The 22,426-nt window shown below is 53.8% G+C and overlaps 1 protein-coding gene across 3 annotated transcripts in view; it reads right to left on the reverse strand.

The window, feature by feature from the left end:
- KAZN (kazrin, periplakin interacting protein) overlaps positions 1–22,426 on the reverse strand; it is a gene marked incomplete at its 3' end in the record, with an annotated part of 474,913 nt that overhangs the window by 41,911 nt on the left and 410,576 nt on the right. For 2 of the 3 annotated variants that reach the window (XM_081255920.1, XM_081255921.1), the window contains exons 4-8: positions 17,652–17,822; positions 9,621–9,810; positions 7,451–7,581; positions 4,254–4,304; positions 2,652–2,775 (exon numbers count right to left, since the gene is read on the reverse strand). In XM_081255920.1, coding sequence (XP_081112046.1) covers positions 2,652–2,775; positions 4,254–4,304; positions 7,451–7,581; positions 9,621–9,810; positions 17,652–17,822 — 667 coding nt within the window. Of the gene's footprint in view, positions 1–2,651; positions 2,828–4,249; positions 4,305–7,450; positions 7,582–9,620; positions 9,811–17,651; positions 17,823–22,426 lie in introns of all 3 variants that reach the window. The other variant, XM_081255919.1, reaches the window with a different exon arrangement.

The raw sequence follows: 22,426 nt of genomic DNA on the forward strand, positions 1-22,426 counted from the left end.
TGCTGACGGCTCCTCCAAATTACAGCCAGGGTGGCAAAGATGAGATGTTTCTGGGAGGTCACTCCAGCCTCAGCCCCTCGATGGGCCCAGAATCCAGCCAGCTTTCCTCGGCCCCTCCCATGACCCCCTCAGGACGCAGCCCTGGAATTCCAAGGAGCAGGTCATGCCAGGCTTTGCCTCCCACCCGGAGTAAGATAGAAGCAATCAAATAACATAGAATTCGATCATATTTTAAAATAAGCTTTATTTAGATTTTTTTTAATATTTTATATTTGCATCCATGCCTTCGAGAAACCTTTCCCACGGGAAAGGTTATTTTCATCTACTGTTACCCATAACTCATTCGCTATTTGACGTAGTTCTCTTAAATAGATCAGCCTTAGTAACTCTTAGAATTATCTCCTAATTTCCAAAAACTGAAATGAAAAGGAACTACTAAATCATTACCAGGAGGGGTTGCAATCTTATTTTCTTGTAAATAAAGGGCAAACAATAAAAATCAACCAAAAGAAAAAAAATTCATGGGGGGAGAAAAGTATTTCCTAAAATATCTCTCTGTAGAGAAAGATGCCAGCTCCGGCCGCTCTCCCTCACCGCCAGGCTGGGTGAAACGGCTCAGCCAAAGGCCAGAAAGATCCTTATTAGGTACCCTGCCTACTCCTTTCCAACCCCCCCATCAGGTCAGAAGGAAAGGGAGCAGCCAACTGGGGCTTTTCTGTTTGTTTTAGAGACTTTAGACAAAATATCCTATCCCTTCTGATAAGAGATGCTCCAGCATTTAAAATTCTCCTTGTTTCTTGGTAAGAGCTGAAAACGTTACTGCTAGCAGAAAGCACAACTACTGTTGTTTAGAGGGTGTGTGAATTGAGCTGTTAGTATTTAAGGTGGTGCTGGGGGGGGGGATTCGCAGGTTAAAAGAAAAGGGAAAGCTAGTTTTAGACTTCGGGAGGCCCTGGCTTAGAAGCTCACGTGTTCTCCATCACCCGGTGTTACAATGCTCACTGTTCCTTTGCTGGTGACGCCTCACCGGGGCCAACACTGCTCTCCAAATAGGCAGATGTGCCTGCCAGCCCTTCTCTCCTCGGGTGAGCAGGCTCAGGCTGCTGTGACAAGTTGGAGGAGGGCCCGAGGGATCCCGAGAGACTCTGTGAGATGTAGCTGGAGGAACCAAACAGAATGGGGAGGGCAGAGGTGCTGGTGCTGGATGCTGTGTCCCCAACAGGCTGCCCCTTGAGACGGGCGCCTCCCCCATGACACCTGCCCCGCCAACGTGCAGAATCAACCAAGGATGAGACACAGCTGCAGCGAGGAACGCGTGCCGCTCCAGGACCCTCGGGGAACCAACTCGGGCCGAGGGTCCCTGTGGTCGTACCCTGTGGTCATGCAGTCGGCTGTCTCGCCCTGAACGCAGCAGCCTTTCTCAAAGGACAGACCCAAGAGAAGGTGACCACGACAGCAGGCACTCTGTTCACTGAGGTCAGTGCTCTTTCAGATAAATAAATATATATAGAAAGGCCTGGAGAGAGCTACAGGCAGGAAGAAAGGCGGAGCGCACTCCCATGCAGGGATGGGAGAATGGGGGGAGAGAGAAGAAGAAAGGACGGAAAAAAGCAAGCTTGGAAGTCCAATGGTCCCTGGGTTCTGGCCACCCTAAACTCTACCTTGCACAGCTCGGCAGCAGCATGATCATAGAACAGACAAGTCAACAGAGAACCCGCCTCCCGCCCGCCCCCCGTGGAAAAATATACATTCCAATATTTACGTAATAATTTAGATAGAATAAGTCTTCTGCATTTGTGCAAATAAATTAAACGGAACAATTTTCTTTTCTTTTCCCCGTAAAGAAAGAAACGGCAACGCAATTTAAAAACTGGCAGGCCGTGAGAAAGAGCCCGTGTGGCCTCTGACAAACCGAGACAAGACAGGTCCCCTGGGCTGGGCTCGCAAGTCTTCGCGGAGGGTGGACCTTACCCTGATGACGATGGCGTTTGCGGGTTAAAGTGACTTGGGCGCACCCCGAGAACAGGGTCTGGTCCCACACGTTCACACCGGGGGGACGGGTGGGCGGCGGGGTGGAGTGGGGGGAACATCAAACACAGACTACATCCTCGGGGAGACGGGCTCCAGAAGTAGCAGTTCGGACGAGGGACATTTACAAGCACGGAGTGCACAATAGTTTTGTTATTTACAAATACACAGCAGTCCTTCAAGTTTTCAAGTTTCATAAAAAGGGAAGGGGGGAAGGGACCAAAAAAAAAAAAAACAAAAACAAACCCAAAACCCCAACGAACCAAAAAGCGAAAAAAAAAACATTGAAAAAAACAAAAACAAACCCAGATTAACAACACAACTGTATCGCTCCGAGGACAACAGAGAGTTGACATGTTCACACACGTTTGTAGTATGTACATCAATTACAGAGGTGGTGACGCCGGGGAGGGGCCCACGCGGGCGGGGCTCAGCCGCACCCCCCCCCGCCCACGTGCGCGGAGCTCCCATGCACGCGCACACGCACCGCCACGCACGCCCAGCCGCGCATTCCCCGCTCGCACGCACGTCCACACGCACAGACACGCCCGCCGGGCAGCAGGCGAAGGGAGGCGGGTATCACCAGTCCGCGTCCTCCTCTATGTAATAATCAGGGGCGGTACCATCAAAGAGGCCGGGGTCGAGGGACTTCCGCTGCTTCCCTCTGGCGAAGACACGCGAGATGGAGCCGAATCCCATCTTCTCTTTCTTCTTTTTCCGTTTTTGGTCTTCAAGATCCTCTAGTGACTGAGGAGTCAGGCCAAGTGGCAGAGGTAGAGGGGAGAAGAACAAAGGCAAGCTGAGCTGGGGCGGAAGACAGGGAGGGGTGGGGGGGTGGGGATGGCTGGAGGGAGGCACCAGTGGGTAAGGATGCCAGGGTCTGCCCCTCACTCGCTGAGCGGACTTGGGCCAGTTACAGAATCTCTCGGGGACGACACTAGGACCCATTCCAAGACTGTCATGAGGATGTTGCTAAAGTGAGGGTAAAAACGCTTAGAACAGTGCCTGGCACATAAGCAGCATTCGTAACGGCTGCTGGTGGGGTTTGTACTATCATTTAAATTCAGTTTGCCTAGAGCCTTCCAGTGCTCGTGGAGGGCTTGCAGAATCGCGTCCACGCATGCTGCCACGGCTGATCACAGGGCCCATCTGGAGGGGGCATCGCAAGTGTATTAAGTTCACTGCGGAAAAAGTCCCCTTGGAAAACGGGGCATAGGGGAGCCGGGAAAACCAGGAAGGAGGAAATCTGAGCTCCATGTCAGCCAAGAGCAAGGACCCCAGACCTTAAGGCCCTGGACAAGAAGCAGGACTGGCCTCGGTAGAGCGGGGAGGCAGGGGTTTGGGTTCTAATCCCAATTATGTTACTACCCATGGAAACGTGGAGAGCCCCCAGGCTCTCTGAGCCCAGGTTTCTCGTCTGTGACATGCGGGGATTGTTAATAATGACAAAGACAGTGATGATGATGATGATGATGCTGTGGAGGAGGTCTTCCTGTCGGGGTAACTACGGGACTGGGGTGGTGTCTGCAGGAGAGCTTTGCAAACTGTCAAGTGCTTTATACAAAGATGCAGAGTGGTGTTACCGGTCAAAAGGTGGAGGTTAGACTAGACTCATGGTTCCCCAAACCAAGTCAGAATTACCTGAATTCCAGCCACTCCCCCCTCCCCCAACCTGGTGGATCAGAATCTCTGGGGTGAAGGGCCCAGGAATCTGCATTAGAAAAATCTTCACTGGTGGACCCTGATGCAGCTGAGCAGTCCAGAAGACCAGCACGTGGGAACCCCAGGACTAGAAAGCTGATCTCAGAGACCCCATCTGACAGTCAAATTCATGTTGTTTTCCTCCCTACAGCCCCCTTCTCACTCTGAGGATAGAGTATTGAAAGGTTAAAAATGAACTTTAAAAAGTTTCCTGCAGCAAGGGGCCCAAAGAGCCCAGGGCCCACGTCATTAGCCTTTGGCTGCCAGGAGAAGACACTCTCTAGGGATGCGTGATGCACTTAGTAGGTCCACAGATCCAGAAGAGGACATGGAAGGGCAGACTCAGGTGCTGAGCCTGGCTGGGGCACCGACCTATGTGTGACTGAGGTAGTGGCTTAACTCCTCTCTGCCCTGGGTGGCCAAGTATGGACATGGTGGTGCTGAGGGCTGAGGATAAAAAGGGTGAAGTCACGGTGAAGGTGAGGTGGAGGGAGGGCCTGAGTGGCCAGGGAAGGCACACCTACCTGTACAATGGGGTTGTGCAGGTTCTTCTGAACCGGGCCGGGACTGTCGCCCTGTAGCCAAAGGAGAAGAGGAAGATGAAACAGCAAAGACACATGACACATGAGAGCAGAGGTGGCCTGTGGAGCATGGGGTTTTCCGTGGAAGGAAGCCATCCCCTAGGGACCGCCTGCTTCTGTACTGGGGAATCCACCCTCCACCCCTGAAGTAGACACTTCCAAATGGCTCAATGACGACACCTGGGGTTCATGAAGATGCTGCCAGGACCAGGGGTCCTGGCCAGAGGCCCTGTGATGCTCTCTTGCCTGCTCTGGCTTCTTGACCCCTAACACCCTCTGACCAACAAATCAGTCACTGAAAGTCTTCTAAGTTCCTCTCCCGATTGGTCCATAGAGTTAGAACTGAAGTTGGTTATACTTGGTGCTTTTCATAAAGAAGTATAATTTTATAGAAAAAATAAAAATAAAGAATTTTGGGACAGGAAGACTTGGGAGACTGTGCAGCCTCTTATTTCCCCCACAAACAACACAATGAATCTCTTATTTTGTGGAGGGCCAAAACAGGGCTCACTAGCCTGATTTACAGGTACACAGAGAGGTTCCAGACAGTCCAACATTATAGAGCTAAATAAAACCAGAGCTACAACTCAAATTCAAGACCGTCTGGTTCTCCCTGGTCTAGTGCTTCTTCCTGTGAGTGTGCAAAAGCCCTCATCACCTCCCAGAATCAGTCTGTCCTGCCTGGGGGTGGGTACCATAGATCCCTGGGATCACAAGTCATTACTAGGGATACCCCTGGTGGTCACTTCCAGAATTGCAGGCAAAAGGCAAGAAATAAAGCATGTGTCACCTGAGCCAATGTCCATCAATCTTCTCCAGCCTCTCTGTGCTGAGTCCCCACCTCTGCTCTAAATAAGTGACTAGAGCATGAAAGGATGGGGAGGTCCTTACTCCAGGTCAGGCTGTTCCTGTTGGTACCAGGCCAAATGCCTGAGCACAGACGGTTACCCGGAGCTATTTTCAGGCTCTTCCTGGCTTACCTGTGTGCACATCTGTTGAGATGGGGGATGAAGGTGGTTGAGGGAGGGTGGGGATGGAACAAATGGTAGTTTAGTCTTTAGTCCCATCTCAAGGTTTGCAAACAGAACCTATTTGGCAGGCAGCTAAGGTAGGTTGGCCCTGTACAAGGCCGTCTTTGCCAAATTTATGGGGAAGAGAATGAGGCCATAGCCCACTGAAATGCCTATGTGTAGACAACTGGCTTATCAAAGCACCCACTGCCTGGCACCAGGGCTCTGTGTAACGTGAGCTTGGGAATAAACATGCCAGATCTGCTGCCTGTAGCCTCAGGTATGTGCCAAGGCCAAGTTGGGCAAAAGGCTAGGTCTGAGCCAGATGTAATTCAAGAGGCCTTTAAAGAACCCTTTCTGCAGAATGGATTTTCCAGCAGCATTTCGGCTGTCAAAGCCCCTGTGGGCCCCCCATGGGAAGACAAAGTATGGGCCTTGGGAAGGTATTCTCAGATGCTACAGGGTACCTGGCCCACACTAAGAACAAAGGGCACTGCTGGCTGTAGGTGTAGCTCAACAGTGGTCCTCAGAACAAGAGAGTAATGTCAGAGGCCCCTCTACTGGCCCACCTTCCTCGTCTTGGTTCTGTCAGGACAGCCTTTGTCACCAGGGTTCTCTCCTGGGAACAACAGAAGAACAGATTGCTTCCTTAAAGCCTCAGTTAAAACAGAATCCGAGCCCCGAGTGGGATTCAGGCCTGAAGTGACCTCCTCCCCCTCCTGATGTGGCTTTGCGAGGCCCAGGCCAGTAGTCTCTGTTGTCCATGTCACCACGCTGAGGCAACTTATTTCAAATTTAGTCTTAGCTATTTTTTTTTTTTTTTTTTTTTTGCGGTACGCGGGCCTCTCACTGTTGTGGCCTCTCCCGTTGCGGAGCACAGGCTCCGGACGCGCAGGCTCAGCGGCCATGGCTCACGGGCCCAGCCGCTCTGCGGCATGTGGGATCTTCCCGGACCGGGGCATGAACCCGTGTCCCCTGCATCGGCAGGCGGACTTTCAACCACTGCGCCACCAAGGAAGCCCAGTCTTAGCTATTTTTATTAAGTGCTTTTCATTGTTATTATAGATTTGGAAAAAAAAATGCTTCCATTGGGATTACTAATATAGAATATTTACTGATTTTTATCAATTGATATTCTACCAGTACCGTTCTGTACTTCTCACTATTAGTCTAATGGCTTTTCTGGTTATTCTCTTGAGGTTTTCCAGGTAGATAATCATCCTACTGGCAAGTAATGGTTATCTTGTCTTTCTTTTGCACGATATCCACCTCATTTCTTGTTTATTATCCATCTTGCTGGTTAACAAAACATTGACTGAGTTTTTGAGAAAGGCTTCCTGTGTGTCTGAGGACCCAACTCTACTGTGTCTTTAGGACGCGGCAGGGGCGCCCTCTGGATTCTCAATCGCGTGATGGAACACATGTGAAAAGTGGTCCCCACCTCCTGACCCCAGTGTTTCACATTAGAGCCTTGACGTGGCGTCTTCCTGTCCTCAGATGCTTGACCCACTCACCTTCGTTCACCCCCTCACTCCTGGGGACCCCGTCTGTCCCACCAGCCATCAAGAGTTAGGTGGCTACGGACCTGTGCCTCTTGGTAGCTGGGACCCAGTATGAAATCAAAAACTGTAATTAAGTAAGCAAAGCAAACATAACTTAGAACAAATTCACCGGATGCTTCTCCAGAGGCAAAATGTGCAAAAATTCCTGGAGATTCAAAAAAAATCTGGCTCATTCCTGCAGGACCAAGAGCTGGCTCTACAGGGAAACAGGGGTGGTGATGAGGTCCTGAGCCCTGGAAGGTATGGTCTGGGAGGAGAAGCCTACGGTCCCAGACATAGCCCACCAGAGATAAGCCCAGGCTGCTTAGACCCTGAGGCCGACCCAGGCCCGCCATCCTCTGGATTTTCCTTGCCCTCCCGGACACAAGGAGCCAACAGGCCTCATTTCTTTCTCTCCCCACATCCATCTCTTCTTGCAAAAGGAAAGAACAGAACAGGAAATGCCTTCGCCAGAATGCTTCCTGGGTGGACGAGAGGAAACAGCGGGTAGGTCTTCACCCCCTCCACTCCCACCCCTGCGGTTTCCGGGTGGGGCCCAAGGCCCAGGCCCTGCTGCTGCTGGCCTTACGTTGCAGAGGGAGTGCGTCCGGTGTCGAGGGGAGTTGATGTCGCTTGGCGTGGACGACCGGTCGCCTTCGGCGGCAGATGCGTCGGAGATGACGGAGGGCTGCCGGGAGTGGCAGGGGCTCACCCTGACCGCTGGAAAGCAGGGACAGCTGGTAAGTGGGGGATGGAGAGAATGTCCTTGCCTTCACTGCCTTGCAGGTCAGGCCACCCAATGCCCCCATTATACAGATAGGAACACTGAGACATAGAGAAGAGACTTGCCCAGCTCTCCGCCCCTCTATTTCACAGCCCCACGGGTCACCAGAGAGCCACTGCCAGCAAGAATCTCCAGCCTCTGGATCCAATTAGGCCCCCTCCTAACCAGGGTGAAGGGCAAGGGGCAGAAGTCTCCAGGGGCCTCGGTGACTGTCCTCACAGTGCTCCAGCCACTGGGACGTTCCCTAGGCCTGGTGCAATCCTAACCCGTGGTCAGTACCAGCTTCCCAAGAGAGAAGCCGTGAGGCTACCGCCAGCTCCTCTCTTTCTCCCACCCCCTCACCCCACACCCGATCCACAGCAGCACCTCCAAACGCAGCCCCAAATCTGGCCACTTCTCTCCAGCCCCACTGCCACCACCCAAGCCCAGGCCACCACCGTCTCTTGCCTAGAAGACCATGGTGGCCTCCCAGAGGGCCTCCCTGCTTCCTCTCCTCACTGCCATGAGAGCCAGGCATCCGGTCTCTCTTTACCTGGGGGTGGATACGTGCGGTCCTCCTCCAAGCCGAGGGGATACAGCCCTGCCCACCCTCCAGCCTCGGCTCACGTCACACCAGCTTTCTGTGGTGCCCGACACGCACCACCTCCCTCCTGCCTCACCCTTCGCTGGTCCTGCCACCCATCAGGCACATTCTCAGCCTTCAAGTCTCAGCCTGTCCCGAGAGAAACCTCCCCCGATTATCAGCTCTCCCCACTGTCTTTTCTTGCCCAACAAAGCACCTGTTTTCCGTTGATTCCTCTCCCTGCACTGAATATAACCTGTGATCATTCGTTGTCAGTTTAGTCACATGTGTTTTCTGTCTTCACACCTACAATGCCAGCTTGATGAAGGCAGGCAGTCTGGGTGTCTTAGGCATGTCCAACCTCAGAGCTCACGGCGCCTGGTGTGCAGTAGGTGCTTAATCAATAGTAGATGAATTCCTGGAAGCCCACCCAAGTCCCCCAGCAGAGTGCTTTCCTGTCTGCAGGCGCTGGATGGAGGAAGCACCTTCTGCTCGACAAGACTGAGGACCTACTGTGTGCAGGCAGCATGTGAGCAGGGAGGGCTACATTACTGAGAAAGACAATCCTTGCTGCCAATGGCCATATGGTGTCATACGGAGGAGTGTGGGGCTTTGGAGTCAGGGACTTGGGTTCCCAGCTAGGTGACGGCAGGACCCACGGGCTCCAGAAGCCAGCTGCCTGTCTCCAACCTGCATCTGTCACACAAATGCGACCACTCATAGGAGGGACAGAAAATGGAGCCAAGTGGGCCGCGGATGTACAGAGGAGTTTGGGGCTTCTACTGTGGCCCATGGGTACAGATGCTGACCACAGGCTGGGCCCCTCTTCCCCTCAGTGCCTGCAGCAAACACCCCTAACACTTATTTCTGCCCCTCCCACACATCCAGGGATTACCTGGAGCTGTCAATCAAGGAGCTCTCACTGTCTCCTCTGCCAAAGGACGCCCATGTGACCTAGACTGGAGAATCAGTGCATCCACTGCCAGACACAGTGATTGGTCCAAAGGCAGGCATGTGACCCTGGCTGGCCAATCAGAGTCCTTCTTTGGGATTTACTATACACACAGAGAAAGATTTCTCTTTCTCAAGACTCTTGAGCTTCAAGGGCCCTAAAAGCCTGAAACTGCTGGAGACTGTTTTCTGCTTTGTGAAAAGAGGTGGCCTAAGGATAAGGTCGAATGGAGGCAGGCAGAGCTGAGAGATGGAGAGAGTCAGACAGACCCAGGTATTGTCTGAACCTTCGTATCCAGCTATGCCTGAGGTCCATCTCTTAGACTTTTCAGTTCCCTGAGCCATGGCCTCTGCCCTACACCCCCCTAAAAGCAGCTATAGTGTGAATAAAGAGGCTGCCCCTCCCAGTGGGCCAGATGGCCTCCTGAGACACCCCCGGAGCTGTGGCTGGGCCAGACTCACCTTGCCGGTCCCCAGGGTGGGGGGGGTGTGAGTGGTAGAGAGTCTGCTGGCTCTGCCGGATGGCTGCGGTCAGTGGGAGGTCCGCCTGCACCACCCACTCCTGATTGCCATTAAGCACCGTCTCGCCCGGCATGGCGAGTGAATGCCGCTTGGGGACATCCTTGGTCAGCGTGGCTAAGGACTGCTTGGCCTGGAGAGAGAGCCGGGGGACAGGAAGAAGACGACATGATCAAGGGGACCTCTTGGCCTACTGCTTGGCCATCACCCACCATCGTGAGAAAGCCACGAATCCAACCTCTGTGCCAGGGTGTCTCTGGCTCTGCACTGCGTGCCAATCAGTACCTCACATGAGGGTTTGCTTTGGGGTTAGTTACCCCTTAGTTCCTGCCAACACAAAGTGAGAACACAAAGGGGGACTGAGGACACACTTAGCACCCATTCTTTCGGGTTCGCCAAGAATCAGCTAGGATTTGAATGAGACGGTAAGAAAATGGTGTTTTGCCTTTCAGCACCTTACCTCCTCCCAAATTCAACCTCCGATGGCCCCTTCACAAGGTGCTGTGCAGCACAGGCTGGGGATAGGGCAGACCCTAACCTGCCTCTCAGGATCACAGGAGAATACGTGGGACACGAGGAAACCCAGGGACAAGCACGGGGCTGAGTTCGGGCAGGTGGGATAGAGAGCTCTTCCTTTCTCTGTCCTGTGCTGAGGTCTCTCCCAGCTTTGGGTTATCTCCCCCAGGGTATGTGGGGTTGTATTAGAAGTGATCTCAAATTATCTGGGGGAGAAAAAGGGTACATATTAGAAATGTATTAATGCATATTCTTTCTTTCATAGTCAATTTCCACTTCCGCACTAGTTCCCCAGGCTCATGTCAGGGGAGAGGGGGCACATGGGGAGGGGCCCAAGGGCCTCGCACTGAGATTTCCAGTGAATCTGGGGGTCACCGCAGATGGCAGAGCCACCATGAGTGCTGGCTTTGCCCCTAAAATGAACACAGATGAAATGGAAAAACCTCATCTCATCTCTCTCCTAGCTCCAGAACTTTCCATACCTCCCCCAAGGCCCTGGGCTCCTCCACGCAGAGCAGAGGTCCTTGAGAAAGAGATTCTAGCTGAGAAATGAAGTTCTTGACCTAAAGCCTGATATACCCTCATCACACTGACCAGCTGTGTTATTTTAGACAAGTCACTGCCTTCTCCGAGCCTTACTTTTTCCCCATCTGTGTAATGAAAAGCCTAGACCAATCTTTAGGGCTCCCTCTAGCTTGGATACCCCAGGAGTCTATGAAATCACTCCCCTTCCACTGCCAGCCCCCAGGGAATATAAACCCATATGGCAGAGGGAGGCCGAGTTGGAGTCAGCCCCACCCCCCAAGCCAGGTAATAATCTCTGCCTGGTTTAGAAAACTATCATGTGCTCAGTGCAACAGCCCTGGGTCTCAAGTAGGGAGTGTAGGATTAGCTGTGCTTGACAGAGGAGAAACCAGAAACTCAGAGAGGTTAAATGACTTCTCCAAGCGTACACAGCAGGCACAATGTCCAAGTTGGGGCCCAAGTCTGGGAGCCTGGGAGCCCCATGTGGTGTCTATGGTGCCCACGCTCCTCTGGGGCAAGGAAACAACCAGCACAAGTGATGCAGACTCTGAATCCACGAGGCAGAGAGTGGGGCGTGGCTGGTCACCACGGGATCCCCAGCACCTGGCGTGGGGCTGGGCACGTTCAGTGAAGCACTCAGTAAAAATCTGCAGAGGAAATGGAAGCAGGCTTCTGCCATGTCCAGGCGGCCAGCCCAGGGAAGCAACTCTGCTAGTTTACTACAGGAACAGTGGAGCGATCCTCCTGCTAAAGGAAGGAGGCAGGCTGGCTGTGTCTTGGAGCTGCCGTGTGCCTGCTGCAGGTCCAGTGTCATGGACTCACATTTCCTGGACCACCGCATCTCACGCGGGACCACACCTGCTCTCCCCTCCAGGTGTCTGTGCATCTGGCCTCCGAGCCCTCCATCCTGGCACCGCTCCACGCGGGCAGCTGCCCCACTCCCTTGCTTCCTCCTGTCCAATCCGTCTTGGCTGCCAGGAAGGTGGACTTGGGTGGGAAATGAGCGCCCAGCCGGTCTGCCATCATGCTAACTAACCCTCAGCTCTGCCCTCTTGCAGACGTCCCCAGCCACACACGTGGAAAGCACAGGCAACTCCAAGTCGCCCACTGAAATAAGCAGCCCCTTGAGGCAGCACAGGAAGGCCCGAGGAAGAGGCCCGGGCAGGACTGCTCTCCTGTCCCCACCCGGCTTCCTCCTTCCAGGTGGACCTCGCCTCGGTCTGGGCCTGAGAGCGGCACCTTCTAACTCAGCAGGCGGCTTGGCATCATCGCTGCCTGACAATGGGGAGGGGCCTACGGTTAGTCCTGCAGGATGGGGCAGGTGTGCCTGTGAATTCTGAGCACAGGAACCTCCCACAAACTGTCCACTCGTGAGTTTAAACCTCTGACACAGAGCGAAACAGAGACGTGAACTGCAGACAAAGCATGTAAGGTCTAACTTAAAATACGTGCATGTACTCTCTGTCTGTCTCTCTCTCTGTCTCTCTCTTGTTGCTGCATTGAATCATCTTCCTGTGACAGTCTGCACAGCATTTTCTCTACTAATCTCTTCCATTAAATGCAATTCAATGGTGGGAGCTCCCTCTCCGCCTCCACCCCCTGCTGAGAACCCCGAGCCCGCAGTTTTGAGCTCCTGGGAATTGGAGAATTGGCTCAAACACCCTCATGTGACAAAAGTCAGACAGAACTGGGTTCAAACTCCACTTCTACTATTTGACTTGCTGTGTGATCTGGAGCAAGTTACTCCACCACTCTGAGCCTCAAGGTCCTCACAGTAAGATGGGGAACTGAGAGGGATTACTTTTATAGGTAAGTTGTGGGATGAGGTGGCCCGGCATAGCGCCTCGGAGCCTAGGCTGTGGCATCCAACAGCCTGGATTTGATCCCAACTCTGCCACTTTCTAGCTGGGGGATCCTAAGAGAGGCCCCTCACCTCTCTGTGCCTTCATGTCCTAGTCTGTCTGATGGGGATAACATGGGTTCCATGGAGAGCGCTTAGCCGATGGTAAAAAAAAAGAATGTTGGTGACTGCTATTATGAAGCAGTTTCCATTTCACAAGTAGGAGTCAGACGTGGAATAATTCACATGAAAGCCCAGGATACTGTCTGGTCTATTGTCCTGTTCAAAAAGTAGCAGGCTGTTAGGATTCCTTATGCCTCCCTGAGATCAGACAATCTGGGAAGTGGAAGGGGAAAGCGGCGCGGGGGCCCTGCCCTCCCCCACCCTCAGGTGCCTAGCTGCCTGGAGGCCAGGATGTACTTCCAGTCAGAGAACAGGCCTGGCCCCAGAGGGATGCTGTGAGTGTGGCTAAAGGGAACCCTTTACCGGCTTTCCAAGGAATTTGAGCTTGGCTAGGGAACGTCTCTCCCGCCAAAGGCGGGGAGGATCCCGGGGCAGGAACCTTCCAAGCAAACATGAGAAGGGTCGTGCTCCCGTGGACTCCAGCTGCAGAGACGCTGCATCTGCACCAAAGGGGCATGATGCCAGCTACAAGTTGACTCCACCATCCTCTTCCTGGGCTTACTGGCCGCGACCCTGTCCCAGATCTCAGGCTGCAGTCGTCGCAGGTCCAGCATGGAGGTGCCAGCGTTGAGCTGATAAGGCAATACTGGCTCCATACCATCTCCAACAACCGCAGGCCCGGGGCGGAGGGAGGCTCTGGGGGGGACAATGTCGGGCTCGGGTGGGCCCTGACCTCATGTGTGTGGCCGGGGGTCTGAGCTCAGACCCACTGTTCAGAGCTGGCTGTGGGCCAGGATGGCAGTGGTCCGGGGCCGGGAGGTGTGCTTGTGTGGCCAGCTGGTTTCCTCAGAGGGAGGGCAGGAGTGGTGCCAACCCAGAGCATAGCCATTATAAAACACACCGCGATCACCCTTGACCCCTGCCGCTCGACCCTGCCTCTCGCTGGTCCCTCACTGCTCCCTACTCTTGCCTGGGCCTGTGGCGGCTGTCATTTTCACAGACGACGAAACTGAGGCCCAGGCAGCTCAAGGACACCAAGTGACTGGCTAGTGGACGGGACGTGAGAATCCACGACTCCTGGTCCCGGCGCGGCCTGAGGACAGGCTGGTCCTCCAACATCAGTAACGACAGCTAACGTCCACTGAGTGTGGATGGTGAGCCTGCCCCGATTCCCCGTCACCTCACCTCACAATCACCCCAGGAGGAAGGTCTTATACGTATGAACACAGGCTCAGAAAGGTTAAGTCGCTTGTCAAAGATCACACAGCAAGAAAACGCAGGACCCCAGCCGGGGTTGTGTTAGAACTGCACGGCCAGGGCAGCAACAGACACTGAGACGAGGGAATCCCACACTTTACAGAGGAGTGGTTCGCAACCGGCGTGAATTCTCTCCCCCTCCAGGGAACACTGGGAAATGTCTGGAGACTTTATTCCCCACAGTTGGGAGGCACTACAGGCCTCTCGTGGGTGGAGGCCCGGGATACTGCTGCACACCGCACAGTGCACAGGACGGTCCCGCAACAGACTTCTCCGGCCCCAAGTGCCAACAGCGTTGAGGGTGAGAAGCCCTGTCTACAGGGTACATAGTCACGTAAGAACTGTCTCCCATTTTGGAGAACATTGATAGAAAACTAGGTCACCAGGAACCAGGCTCCTGGGGGAGGGAGTGGACGGGACTAGCACTTGGAGGGGAGTCTGTGATCTCGGGGCTGGCAGCCCTGTCTCCCGCCTGCTCAGTGACTGGAGAGGCCACTGGGGAAGGCCTGAGGGATGAGCAATGGCTGGTAAGAGGACGCGCCTCCTTCAGGCCAGCATCTGGGTGTCCTTTCAGAGGCCTCCCATCACGGAGCACGGGGACTGCCCACCTCCCAGCTCTCTGCCTCTCAACTCTCTGGGCAGCTCTGGGTGAGCCTCCTGCACACCGAGCCTGTTTCCAAATCTGTAAAATGGGCACAACAAGAATATAGAGCTCACTGGAGTGACTGCTAATGGATATGGGTTTCTTATGAGGGTGATGAGATTATTCTGGAATTAGATAGTGGTGACGGTTGCACAACTTTGTGAATGTACTAAAAATCACTAAATTTAAGTCATACAAGGACAAATTTTATAATATGTGAATTATATCTCAATAAAACAGCATATTGAATTTTTTTGTGTGTGTGGTATGCGGGCCTCTCACTGCTGTGGCCTCTACCATTGCGGAGCACAGGCTCCGGACGCACAGGCTCAGCGGCCATGGCTCACGGGCCCAGCCGCTCCGCGGCATGTGGGATCCTCCCGGACCGGGGCACGAACCCATGTCCCCTGCATTGGCAGGCGGACTCTCAACCACTGCACCACCAGGAAAGCCCAAATGGTTTGTTTTTGGTTTTGGTTTTTTTGCGTGAATATTTTTTACTTAAAAAAACCCCAACAAACCACAGGTGGTCTCCACAGAGCCAGTGTGGCTACAGAGGTGAAACTGCTCCATGCGTGGTAATGCCTAGTTTGGCCAGAAGTTGTTATCAGGAAATGTCCCCTCCCCAAGGGTTGGAGCCCATCAGCAAGTACCAAGAGAGATGTTTGCTTCTTGGGAAAGCCAATGTCCTTTGACTTTTACTCGAGTGAAGCGGCCCTTTCAGCTGCACAGGGTGTGTGGAGACCCAGCGGAGGCTGGGTTGGGGAGGGGTAATGCCTGAATTGGGGCAGGGCCTGCTCACCCCTCACCAGGAAGCTGCCCCATGGCTTCAGTGTTGTGGGCAGGTCACTTAAGAAATTACCTATCACCAGTGCCACAGCCAGAACTCCTAGATCAGGAGTAAGCAAGTGACTCCAGATGGACCACTTGAATACCCTGTACTTGATCAGACTTTTGAAAACTGAAGTGAAATTCAGAGGGCAAAGGGTTTGGGTTCATCTCCCCCAGCAGGGGTCACTGAGTGGACCATTCCAGATGGAATCCTGGCTTTCCCACTCCCTGCGGCTGCCTTGGCTTCGGCCCATTTCCAAGCCTGGCCCTCCACCTTCCCACTGCACCTGTGAGCTCCTGACTTCCTTCCAGTGCACCCTGTGTGCTCAGATAGCCCGAGCTGCTTTCTGTTGCTTGCAACCCGAGGACCTCAGGCACACACGCAGGGAAGGTACCTTCCCTCTAGTCTCATCCTGGCCAGCAGTGCAGTGAGGGGAGCTGGACAACACTGCCCGGAGCCGGCAGCGCTGGAAGCCTCCAGGCTGTGAAATTCTGCAGATGGCAGGCAACAGAGGGGACCTCCAGGCAAGTGGACACCCCACCAACACCGGGGCTCTCACAGGCTGTGCCTGTGCTGACGTTACAGCAAACCCACCACCCTGAGCTGCAAACATTCACCTAACTATTCACTTAGCAGAGAGGCCTGATGCCTGCCAGAGGGAGGGGGCAAGAACCTGAGTTTTGCTGGCCAGAACTAAAGCAGGTCGAGTCATCCGGGTGTGGTGAGAGTGGAAGCAGAGGTGAGCTGGCTCCCAATCCTGAAAGACCCCAGAATTCCCCAGGATGCTTGAGGTTAGTGGTCCATGGCAAGGAAGACCCATCTGTCCATCACAGGACGCTGGGAAGACTTGGGAGAATAAAGGTCTCACCTCACCCTGCACTCCCTTCCCAGACTGTCAACTTGAAAGGTTTCTGTCTGGGCTGCACGTGGCAGCAAGGCCGCCAGCACCACCGCCCCCACTGGTGGGAAGACCCCAGAGAGGAGACCCAGCCGCTGGAGCTTCCTCCCGCCTGGGCAGCTCTCACCACTAGGGGTCAGCATTGGACAAGGAGACCCAGGAGGCAGAGGGTGGGACTGGTCCCAGGAGGGGCCCACAGATCCTGACTTGCCCTGGGCGACCCCTGCTCCTGAAGGAAGTGACCGTAGAAAACTTCCCTGTTGTCATATCGTCACTCACCATGTACAGGCCGGGCTCAGTGCTTCTCTTGCATTATTTCATTGCAATCCTCACAAGAGCCCTATGGGATATATGCATTTACCCTTATTGACAGTTGATGGAACTGAGGCCCAGACAGGTGAAGGGTCCTGCCCAAGGTCACACAGCTAGACAGCAATGGGGGTTGGATTCAAACCCAGAACCCATGGCGGTAACCACACTGGTAGCCAGCATCAGTGCTGCAGAGAACGCTGAGTTCTCGCTATGAACCATGCAGGACTCCCCCCACCTTGGGGGTTCCCTACACACTCTCCTCCCAGCCACCACCACACTGAGCCCTGGTGGTTTCAAAGGCCCTTTAAGCCACGAGCTCTCTAAAGTTGATCAAACATCTCTTGGGGAAGGCACAGTGGGATAAAGACCCTCACCCCCACCCCAGGACCAGATAAAGGTCACTGAAGCTCAGAGAAGTTCAGTGAGCAGACCAAGGTCACACAGGAGCAGGTAGAACAGAACTCCAGGGCTCTGGGCCTCAGTTCTGCTGGCAGGCCAGGCCTGGAAACACCACCTAGATAGACTCTCTGTCCCCACATGCAGGCTGCCCATCTCTGAGGAAAACACAGTGGAAGTATTTTGAGGGATTTTTTTGGATTAGAAAAAAACATTTTTTTCCTTGAGGACCCAAGTAATATAATAAGACTGATGAAAATAGGGGATAAAAAAGGAAATAAAAGCCACTTGTGATCTTACTACCCAGAGCTAACCATTATTAATTTTTTGGTAGTTTTCCTCCCAAAGGCTAGTGGATGGTTTCCCAGCATCCCCACACGCTCGGCCCCAGGCAGGTGGATGAAGGGCGGTGTGGTTGCAGCGAACAAGCAGAGGGGGCATCCCAGACCCCGCCCCACCCCTGGCCCTGCCCCTGCCCCTGCCTTGGCCCCGCCCCCGCCACGGCCCCGCCCCTGCGGACTCCACCCTGGACTCCCAGGTGAGCCCACGTGCACTCCCTGTCTCCCAGCACATGACATCACTTCCGGCAGATGCCCCACCAGGCCTGGGTGGGTGAGGGGGCGGGGTCTCACCATGGCCAGCTCCGCCTCCAGCTCCTTCATGCGGTTATCCTTGAGGTCCAGCTGGGAGCGCAGCGCCGTGGCGTGGTCCGTGGCTTCCTTGGCTTGGCGCCGCAGCTCCCACTTCTCGCGCTCCAGCAGGTCCTTCTCCTTGGCCAGGGCTTTGACGGCGTCCTCGCTCTCCTGTGGGGAGAGGCCAGCGTTACAAGGGGCGAGGCCTACCCTTGGCCCAGAGGGCCTTGACCCCCAGACCAGAGGAAGCGCAGGGAGGCCCCACAGCTCCGCAGGTGGCCGGGCGCTCGGGCCCTGGAGGAAGAAAGCCCTGGGTTCGAGCCTGGCTCTGCCACAAACTAGCTGGGAGACTGGAACAGAGACAAACTGTTAGTAGCTGCTCAGCCGTTATTTTTTTCAACGGATAAATGAGCAAACAAACGTCCTGGGTAAGTTCTTTTAACTTATCAAGTCTTCATTTCTCCATATTTAAAATGGAGGGGGAATCAATACTCCTCATTTCAAAGAATTGTTATAAAGACTAAATGACTTCATTTGAAGGAAATAGTTAAATGGAGCCTGATAAAAGTTAGGGTCAGTAGTGGGTTTGGGCCTCTGTTCTGCTGTTTGGTAACGTGTGTGTCACAGGAAAACAGGGACAGAGGAGGCACCTGCAGCCCACCTGCCTTGGCTGCCACAGGGCCCTGCCACCATCCCACAGGGTCACAGCCGACGATGGGACAGGCTGGACCCCCAGCTAGCTGTGGTGTCTGAATGCAGCACGGTCCTCTGCCTGTCACCCCGGCCCCAGCTCCCGGCTGGTCCTCCTGCATAAGCCGTTTTCTCCGAGATGGTGAGGAGAGGGCCATGGTCTCCAGCTGTGCTGGTCCAGCAGAGCCAGCAGGCAAGGAACAGCCGGCTGGATCGGGGGCCTGACCTCTGTTGGCAAGAGCCAATTTCAGGACACCAGGCGTCTTTCCCCCAGAGGAAGGGTCCCTGCAGGGGGCCCTGCCCATCCACCCAGCCATGGTCTTCCCATCCACCAAATCGAGAGCCAAACTCAAGGTCTCTGTGCAGCCTGGGACCGCGTTGAGAGGCGACCATCCTGCCTTGTCTAACAGCCCTGTCGCCGAAGGCCTGACTTCCAGATGGCCAGAGACTAGGAGGCCAAGGTCTGGCCCTTTCTGCATGGCTGTCACAGAGCTGTAGCTGTGGCTTAGGTTCCTGGGAAAGAGAGTGAGTCTGGGTCGAATCCTGGCTTTGCAAGAACAAGCTGCAATAACTGTCGTGCCTCAGTTTCCTTGTCTGTAACAAGGGATCACAGCACTCGTCCTTGAGGGTGTTATTGTGAGGACTGGATGAGATAATCCAAGTTTAGAGCTCAGAACGGTGCCGGGCACACAGCAGGCACTCACTCATTCACTCAGGATGCTGCTCAAACGTCTCCGAGAGGCCTTCCCTGACTATCTGTCTAAGAAAGCAGCCCCAGCTGTTCCCAATCTGTTTCTCATACTGGTACCGGATACTGGTCATTCAGCCAATATTCATGGATGCCACCAGCAGGCACAAACCAGACAAAAATCCCTGTGCCCGAGGAGCTTACACCAAAAAGCCCTCCTGCACACTCTAGGTCATCGGCAGACACCCAGGTCACAGAACAGCAGCCTGGCAGACAGCAGCCAAGGAACACTGCTGAGTAAAAGAATGAGTGTTTGGCAGCTGCTGTGACTGACTCCAAAGGCCATCACAGGACAGCTCTCCCAGCTGGGGTGAGTGGAGGACACAAGTGTCTGTGTCACCAGCCCCAGGCTTCTCAGTGTCGTCTAGAGGAGGTGCTGTGTGTGTCAGGGGGATGATTCCTTCCAGGACGTGTCTCCTAGGGGTCAGGGTGCCTGGGTGTGAAGTCTCAGCTCCATCCACTACAAGCTGTGTGACACTGAACAAGTAATGCAGCTTCCCCAAACCTCAACCACCTCATCTATGAGAGAACGACACTTATCACATCCCAGGGTGATGGTCAGAAGAAACTGGCAATGCGAGGTGCAAAGCAAAAGATGGCACTATTGCAAAAGCCCAGGCAAAGCTGTACTCTTGGGTTCTAGAAGCAAGGCTCTCCGTGCAGAGGGGCACTCCACCGCTTGTTATTTCTCTTCTCCTTTCTCTTTGAAGCTGTCTTCAGGTGGGGTCAGTGCAACAGCTGACAGGTATGGCCTCCTGGGTCACATGATGGACCAACCAGCTCTTTCCCCTGGAGCTGGGGACCACGTCCCAGCAACTACCCTCAGCACCTAGCAGCAAGCCTAGATCCTGGAATGTCCCATGAAATGAAGTGTGTGGATCAGAACCACTGAGACTTGGCTGGTGTACAAGTGGCTGCCTACCACATATCCCTGAATTAGGAAGAAGGTCCGCTAGGACCCCCAGGATCATTTTTGTCTCTGCGTCTCTTTGCAGTTGGTAGCTCCACTAGTTGTGAGCAGACCGAGGGTTCCAGGCTGGGGGCAAAGGCTGTAGGTGCTTTCAGGGAAAGCACAGGGACACCCCCTCCCACGATCACAGCTCTGGCAGCAGGAGTGCAGGTCTCAGTAGCAACTGTCACGGAATGTTCTGTACACGTGTCGAGTACGGTGCTGAGGTTTCAGATGATTATATTTAAACAACCACCTGTGAGGCAGGGTCTATGATTATCTCTATTTTACAGATGAGCAAACTGAGGCCAGAGAGGTAAAATAACTTCTGCAGACCCGCAGAGAGTGTGGTGGAGGTCTCAACCCTTGCTGGCAGTGGCGGCAGGGAAGGAACTGAAGGAGACCTGCCTGGGGCGTTGAAACCTGACGGGGATCAAGGTGGCCGGAATTTATGAAGGTAGGACTCGGCCCAACTGTTTGGGACCTTAGATGCCAACCTGGGAGCTGAGGTCCCTCTGGCGACTTGACCTAAGTCAGTTTTCGCCTCTGTAAAAGGGGGATGATGGGGACAATCATACCTCATAGGGTTACTATTAAAAATAGCAAATGTAAAGAGATTAGGACCAAGCCAGCACACAGTAAGTGCACAATTAATGTTTGTCATTATTAATATTATCCTGTGTCAGTGGTGATAGGTGGTCTCTAAAGATGGCCATCGTCATAGTCATTGTTAGGGTGCTTATCTAAACAGAGCCATCTTTTTTGATCCGCTTAGCCTTTTATCAGCATCACATTCCACTCATTCATTCATTCATTCATTCTTTCTTTCATTTATGCCACGCAGCTTGCAGGATCTTAGTTCCCTGACTAGGGATTGAACCCAGGCTACAGCAGTGACAGTGTGAAAGCGCCAAGTCCTAACCACTGAACCACCAGGGAATTCCCGCCTCTGCTTTTCTGATCGGGATCTGTCCTCCTTCAAGGTGCATGTTCTCAGGGAACACTTCCCCCACCCCTGGTTCCTGGATCATCTGGGACCCTCGGACCCCCCGAGAAGGTCCTATCTGGGTTAATTTTCCACGTGGTTCTTGCTTCTTCACTGAGACCCTACCATCCTCCCAGAGGCAGGGCCCATGACTGGGGTCTGTGTGCGGTCAGCCAGGACCCGCTCCTGCCTGGCTAGAGGCTTCCTGAGAGCAGGTGGCTGTGTGCTTCTCTGGGTTTGCCAGGGGGACCAACACCGGGCAGTGGTAGACGAGAGACCCACAGAAGGGCCCTGAAACCCACTGTGGAATTTCCATGATCAAATGCCTGACTCTGGATCCCCCAGAGGCAATAATAATAACAATAATAATAATCATAATCATAATCATAATAATCATAATAACCACGACAAGCATTTTTCCCCCGCACGCTTTCTGTGTACCAGAAACCTCAGTGCTGACAAGGCTGGCCTCTGAGTAGCTGCTGTCATTATCCCGGTTTTAGGGATGAGGCCACATGGCTAGCGAGTGGCAGAGGTGAGAGTCTAACCCACTGTCTGGTCTTAACCACTGTACCACCCTGCCTCCCAGGCCAAGTGTGATGGTTACTTTTATGTGTCAACTTCACCAGACCATGGGGTGTCCAGCTTTTTGGCCAAACATCATTTCTGGGTGTGTCTGTGTGGGTTTTTTTGGATGAGATTAACGTTTGAACTGGTGGACTCAGTAGCTTGCCTTCCCCAGTGGCGGGGGCTGGGGGAGTGGGCATCATCCGATCCGTTGAGAGCCCAAATGGAAAGTGGAGGAAGGGAGAAGTTGCTTTCCACCTGAGAGTTGAGCTGGGACATGGGTCTTCTGCCCTTGGATGGAACTTACAAGTTGGCTCTCTGGCTCTCTGGCCTTTGACTCAAACTGGATGACACCACTGGCTCTCTAGCTTGTAGAAGGCAGATCACAGGACTTGTCAGCCTCCACAGTCATGTAGGCCAATTCCTTCTAATAAATCTTAATATATATATTACTTCTCTGAAGAGCCCTAAAACACCAAGGAAGCTGATGATCTGAGGACAAGCAGTGTCAAGGACAAGGTCAGCCCAGTGCCCTTTGCCCCTGGGGCCAGCAAATCACCAAAAGCAGGTATGGCTGTGGGCTGGTTCTCTGGCCCCTGCCCTGTGTCCCCTCCCCTCAAACAAGGGTGACCATGTCTCCCTACTGATGGGCATGGGGCCACTCAAGTAAAGGTTCTCCCTGCCTCACCTGCTGAAGAAGGACCAGGCTCCTGGGACCTGCTACGGGCCCTCCAGCTGGAGAAGGAGAAAGGATGGAGGTGGACCAAGAGAGAGGCAGGTGGTGCTATAGTCTGAATGTTTGTGTCCTGCCAAAATTCATATGTTGAAACCCTAAC

Source organism: Mesoplodon bidens (genome assembly GCF_964165515.1).
Source record: "Mesoplodon bidens genome assembly, chromosome: 2".
In the NCBI taxonomy this organism is placed as follows: domain Eukaryota; kingdom Metazoa; phylum Chordata; class Mammalia; order Artiodactyla; family Ziphiidae; genus Mesoplodon; species Mesoplodon bidens.